A 6,510-nucleotide genomic window follows, 5' to 3' on the forward strand; every position below is an offset into this window, starting at 1 on the left:
ATTTCCTGCGAAATGGATTCTCCTTTGTTGTAAGCACATTCTTACATACAGGGCACCAAAAGTGTCTCAGCTTTGGAGGGATTTTTAGTGCCTAAATCAATTTCCACAACTTTCTTGAAGGGTGAAAAGAAGATTGAGGAGTTTGAGAGAGCTTACTACACGTCTCTGCCCTTGCCACATTATAACCCGACTTCACCAAATATTTGCCATTTGGTTCAAAATGCCAAACAAGAGAATCTGCTTTTGCTTCTAAAGCGATAGAAATGGAGCTTATGGCCTCAATTTCTGCTTCAGAAATACAACACCGAAGAGAGCTTTCCTTCCATCTCTTGGATAGGGGGTCTATAGCATCCGATACCTTCTGAATATCATTTCCTTCAGGTTTTGGGGAGGTCACTTTGAAACTTGGAATTGAAGGAATCCATCAGTCTTCCCAGAATTGGACGTCAAAACCACTATTTACTTGCCAACGAACACCTTGCTGTAGAATGTTCCGACCTTGAAGAATACTTGCCCAAGCCCATGACGCCCGACGACCTTTTGTAGCTTGCATAAAATTTGAGTGGGGGAAATAAATGCCTTTTAGAATTCGCGCACAAAAAACGTGAGGATATTTCATCAAGTGCCACCCTTGCCAAGCCAAAAGAGCCAGATTAAAAGTATTGAGATCTCGGAAACCCAGCCCACCATCTAGTTTTGACATTCCCATGATTCCCCAGCCAATCCAATGGACCCCTTTTCCCTCCGGATCACCCCCCACCAAAAATTGCTGATGTAGGAATTTAATTTGGCACAAAACTTCTTTGGAAAGGCAAAACAAGCCATTGCATAAGCAGGGATAGCTTGAACCACAGCTTTAATTAGAACTTCCTTTCCTTCTTGAGACAACAATTTTTGCTTCCAACCTTGCAATTTAGAGAGAACCTTCTCAAGGATATATTCAAAGGCTTCTGCTTTTGATCGCCCCCAAAAGGAAGGCAAACCAATATATTTTGCATCAGGCTGAGACATTCTAAGACTTGAAAGGTTACAAATCAAGCTACAAACGGCTGGAGAAGTATTAGAAGAAAATTGCACACTTGATTTATCGAAATTAACCACTTGTCCCGATGCTTCGCAGTAAATCCGAATAAGATTCAGCACATGCTGACATTCTGAGGTCTCCACTTTTAGAAAAAGGAGAATATCATCGGCAAAAAATAAGTGGGAGAGAGTGGGGCAATGTCGTGTGATCTTCAAGCCTGTAATCTCTTGGACTCAGAGACTGCGAGTAATGAGATTGGAGAACATATCCGCAACCAAAATAAATAAATAAGGAGACAGGGGGTCCCCTTGTCGTAGCCCACGGGTTAGAATGAAGGAGGCTCTTTTTTCACCATTTACAACAATAGAGAAGGTTACCGTAGTCACACATTCCATAATCCATTGGATTCAAGTAGGATGGACACCCAATTTCTGCAAAACTTCATATAAAAAATCCCACTCGATGCAGTCATAGGCTTTGTTGAAATCGAGTTTTATTGCCATATTTCCCAACTTTCCACTCTTCTTAAGCTTCAAAGAATGAAAGGCCTCATGAGCCACAAGGATATTATCTTGAATCAAGCGCCCGGGAACAAAGGCAGATTGATTTTGGAGAGATGAGGGCCTTAAGAATTTTCTTCAATCGATTCACAAGAATCTTGGTTATGATTTTAATACTGAAATTACAAAGACTAATGGGCTGAAATTGCGCGATATTGACTAGGTGGGCCACCTTTGGGATTAGAACCAGATTTGTCTGGTTTAATTCTTTGAGCAAATGACCTCCCAGGAAAAAGCTCTTCACGGCTAAGCAAACATGCTCTCCAACTCCCTGCCAATAAGTTTGATAGAAAAAACCTGGAAATCCATCAGGCTCAGGAGCTTTGAGTGCACCCAATTGAAACACTGCTGTTTGAATTTCGGCATCACACACCGGAGCTATCAAAACACGGTTCATATCTGCTATGACCAACGGCTTAACCACTGATAAAGCTTCCCCTATCTCTCGATTCCCAACACTAGTAAAGAGGTGTGTGAAGTAACCCAGCATATGTTGATCAATCTCCATATCACTATTTAACCAAGACCCATCCTCGGATTGAAGCTGAAGAATTTGATTTCTTTGCCTCCGTTGAATCATGGAAGCGTGGAAAAAACTGGAGTTCTTATCCCCATAATTTACCCATCTAACTCGCGACCGTTGATGTAAATACATTTCTTCCCAAGCTAGCAACAGTTCCAAATCAGATTTAATTATATTCTGAAGATTCAAAATATCATCGGAAACAGGTAGGATTTGAAGAGCAGCCAACTCCGACTTAAGACGGGTGATCTGAATTTTATTATTCCCAAAATGTTCTTTGCTCCATACTCTTAGCCCATCCCGACAAGCTTGAAGTTTTTTTACTAATTTAAACATAGGAGAACCACCTTGGCTGACGCCCCAATTCAATTTAATCACATCCACACATGAAGGACTTGTGGACCACATTGATTCAAATTTAAACATCCTGGGGATTTTCTTTAGAAGAACACAGCAATTTAGAACCAAGGGACAATGATCAGACCCGAATTGAATTTCATGAAAGACTTGAGCATATGGAAATAAGGCCCTCCAATCAACAGTAGCAACTGCTCTATCCAGATGTTCCCGGACATTACCTTCCCCTCTTTGATTATTTGTCCAAGTAAAGAGAGCCCCTTTGAACTCCAAATCCATTAAGGCACAATCAGACAGTAATTTAGAAAAAAATTGAAGCTGACTCATGCGACACTCAGCCCCACTCTCTTTTTCTTCTATCAACCTAATTTCGTTGAAATTGCCGATACATACCCAAGGATACTCATTTTTCTCTGCTATGGATGTGCTCTACGAGTTCGATTTAGGTTTTGAATTGAGTTTAAAATTTTTGATGTGACACATTTTGATTAAAAAACTTACAATTCATAACCAAATACACAACCGAAAATTCTATTCAAAGCTTATAAAAATTTATAAAAAAAAAATTCAAAAATATTTTTTTATTTAAAATAAAAAAAAAAAACTAAACTGTTCCAATCAACCAAATGACTGGCTAAACATGTGTTTCAAAAGTAGATATGAAATCAATGTTTGAAAATTATAACTAAACACAACACTCAAACCAAGGTATGAAATTAAATTTCCAAAAGTCCACCAAACACAACCATTTATTTTTTAAAAAATAAACAGTTAAAATAATATTGATAATTTTTTTTTTTAAAACAATTTAAGTTTGATCATGGAATTATTAATTTCTAATTAATTTAATTTTTTATATAAATATTGTAGCCCTACCGTATAAACTGTTCAAATTATTCAGCAGGATCCCCAAATAAAGTGGTTAAATTTTCTTCGTCTGTTTTCTAGGTTTTCATTGTCGTTCTCTGCGGGAAGGTGGGAAGGAAGGTATGGCTTCCGATCTGTGCATCGAAAGGAACGATTCCAAATGGGAGATTGTGTCTGCTTCTCCTGCTAAGAAGCAAAGGTACGAGGGTTATGCTTCCTCACCACCACCACTGCCATGTTCATCAGCAAAAGAAGAAAAAGAAGACCCTAGATCTGAAATTGTATTCTATAACTATGATGATGATTCAGATGTGGAAGATGATAGTGATGGAATGCATGAGTTTACTGATAAGGAATTGCAAGAGTATGATAGACAGTTAACCCAAAGTGATGTATGTATATCTTTTCTAGCTTCTCTTAATACTTCCCTTTTTCATTTATCTCTATTTTCTTCGAAATCCTATTTACCATATTATTATTATTATTATTGTAATTGTTATAATTCTGGGCTTACAATACAAATACATATACAGGGTTTTGATGTCATGTACTTCCCACGCTCCTTTGCGTTCGGTACAACAATGCCGGTTTTTAACCTCGATGAGATTGCCAACAAACTCAAAACTTTTTCGGAATTAGCTCTTAAGCAATTCAATGAGAAAGAGGTGTATTACTTATTTCTTTATTCAATTATATAGTTTTGTTTTGTTATGCCTTTAATTAGCCTTTGTTGTTGTTCATATATATATATATTGGAAAATATATGTGTGCAGGGTAGGAATCTGGAGTTTGTGAAGATTGTCAAGGCAAACAGGACAATTTGTGCTGGGAGTAGGTATTATATTACGTTTGACGTCAAGGATGCCAATGCTGTTGATGATGGTACTATGGAATTTCAAGCTTGTGTCTGGGGTGGGATCGGCCACACTGATGTACTCATTTCTAGGCTGAAAGCCAGCACCTAATCATGGTAACACCTAATATGATTAGTACCTAAGTAATGACGTTTATTGGTTTGGCAGCTTGCTTTGCCTTCTCTATTGCCTTTTATTTTGATTTTATATCAAGTATTTTCCTTGTTGATATCTAGTTTTGTTTGCTTTAGTGGTATATTTGTCCTATGCTTATTTAATGATGTTTAGTAAGTATTTGCGGAAGCCCGGTACTAATGTTTCCCCATTTGAAGCTTACAAGGGGTGGATTTCTTCAAACATTCTTGTATCTATATAGTTTTAAAATTTTCAAAATTTGTAAAAAAACAAAAAATAAGGTGTTTCATTTGTTTTGAAAATGTGTTTTCACTCTATCCTCTCTCCCCTGTCACATCCAGCCCCGCCCTACCCTATCACCATATGCCTATTTGACTATTTTTTTTTTATCAGCAAAAAAGAACCTTTATTGATGAAAAAACCGAACAAAAAAGGAGATTACATCAAATAAAGGAGAGGAAGAGTAACAAGCATCATACCAAACTAACCCAATCCCAACTAGGTTGGCACCGAGAAGAGAGCTCAATCATCTACAAGCTCAACCCCAGGAGTTTGGTGAGGGACCAAACCCGACAGGAAGAAAGACCAAGAAGAGAAAGAAGACCAAAAACACGACACAACACCAAAAAGAGACAGATCCCAATCTGATCATACACCAAATCAGACCTTAGCACAGAGATAATGCCATAATGCTATCAGCAGATTACTGCAGAAAATATCCCATAAAACAGTAGAACCACCCATAGCAGCTGCCCTGGAATTTGAGAACTCATAGAGCCTCCCTTTTGGAGAGAAGATGATGAGTGCAACTTCAGCATCACAAAGGACTGATAACTCAAAGGCCTTCTTGAGAAGCCCACTTCTGCGTTTAGATAAAGTCACTTGCCTACTTGTAGCCTTTTCTATCCTTTTCATCTGAGTTTTCCCTCTCACCACGCTTACAGTTACACCAACAAGCTGCACAAAACAAGCATACAGGACAATGTAATATGACTTTAAGACCATAAAGGGTATTGGTGTTACGAAGGATTTGTTTTCCAATCTTAATGTGGTCTTGCCTATCTACTAACATGAAATCTGAATAAATAGTGGTTAATTTGAGATTAGAGAGTCTATTAATTTTAAATCTGGTGGGATTTTTTTCTTTAATTTTATTGATAAAGACAATGGGTTTACTTTTGTGTCGAAAGCATTATTAATTAATTTATTTATACTAATATTTAGAGGGGAACACCAATTTGCCGTTTGGTAACACTTACGTTTTCAGTTTTCTGTTTATATTTACAAAAATTTTAAAAACTCAAATAAAAACTTGTTTGGTAAAATTTTTGATTTATAAATCAGTGGTCTCAGTTTATAAATTTGGCCAAAAAATGAAAACACAAAAAATGTGTTTCCATTTTGAGTTTTCAGTTTTTTTTTTTTACCACCCAACACTAGTCACCACCCGCCACCAATTTCCACCACCGTCTTCCGCCACCACCACCCACCTCCCACCAACACTTGCCACCACCACTCACCACCCACTTGCCATCACCATCCGCCACCCACACACCGGCCACCACCTACCTGCCACCCACTCGCCACCACCACCCACCCCCCACCACCACCTGCCACCACCAGCCACTTACCGGCCACCACCCACCTGCCACCCCTCGCCACCACCACCCACCACCTACCTGCCATCCACCCGCCACCACCCGCCACTACCATCCACCGCCCACCACCACCGCCTGCCACCTACTTGCCACCACCACTCACCACCTACCTGCCACCACTACCCATCTGCCATCCACCCGTCACCACCACCCGCCACCCACCTGCCACCACCACCTACCACTCACCACCACCACTACCACCCACTCGCTACCACCTACCACCCGGCACAGTCACCCACCTACCCACCACCACCACCACCACCTGCCACCACCCGCCACCACCCACCACCACCTGCCATCCACCACCCACCCGCCAGCACCACCTATCACCCGCCAGCACCACCCACTCGCTACCACCCACCACTGTCACCCACCCACAAACCACCACCACCCGCCACCGCCACCACCACCACCCACTAGCTACCACCCACCACCCGTCGCCGTCACCCACCCACCCACCACCACCACCCACCCGCCACCACCAGCTACCCACCACCCACCGTCACTACTTTCCACCACCGTCTTCCGCTGC

At 40.7% G+C, this 6,510-nt stretch overlaps 1 protein-coding gene across 3 annotated transcripts; it reads left to right on the plus strand.

The window, feature by feature from the left end:
* Positions 1–3,351: 3,351 nt before the first annotated feature.
* LOC114308179 (uncharacterized) lies at positions 3,352–5,426 on the plus strand. 3 transcript variants are annotated; one of them, XM_028253721.2, is made up of 4 exons: positions 3,352–3,723; positions 3,865–3,996; positions 4,105–4,301; positions 4,714–5,426. In XM_028253721.2, exons 1-3 carry the CDS (start codon positions 3,454–3,456, stop codon positions 4,294–4,296), a joined length of 594 nt encoding a protein of 197 aa, XP_028109522.2. In that variant the 5' UTR covers positions 3,352–3,453; the 3' UTR covers positions 4,297–4,301; positions 4,714–5,426. The 3 variants fall into 3 exon arrangements, with proteins under 3 accessions (XP_028109522.2, XP_082749793.1, XP_028109520.2); XM_082893667.1 differs by having other exon boundaries at positions 4,823–5,426; XM_028253719.2 differs by lacking the exon at positions 4,714–5,426 and having other exon boundaries at positions 4,105–4,414.
* The last annotated feature ends 1,084 nt before the right edge of the window (positions 5,427–6,510 follow it).

This window comes from Camellia sinensis, chromosome 11 (assembly GCF_055761805.1).
Source record: "Camellia sinensis isolate YWXY chromosome 11, ASM5576180v1, whole genome shotgun sequence".
Lineage (NCBI taxonomy): Eukaryota > Viridiplantae > Streptophyta > Magnoliopsida > Ericales > Theaceae > Camellia > Camellia sinensis.

Excerpts from the sequence above, each read along its gene's own strand:
- LOC114308179 (XM_028253721.2), top strand. The coding sequence starts at position 3,454 with ATGGCTTCCGATCTGTGCATCGAAAGGAACGATTCCAAATGGGAGATT. Across the intron at positions 3,724-3,864 it reads GACAGTTAACCCAAAGTGAT|GGTTTTGATGTCATGTACTT; the intron begins GTATGTATATCT and ends ATACATATACAG. Across the intron at positions 3,997-4,104 it reads AGCAATTCAATGAGAAAGAG|GGTAGGAATCTGGAGTTTGT; the intron begins GTGTATTACTTA and ends ATATGTGTGCAG.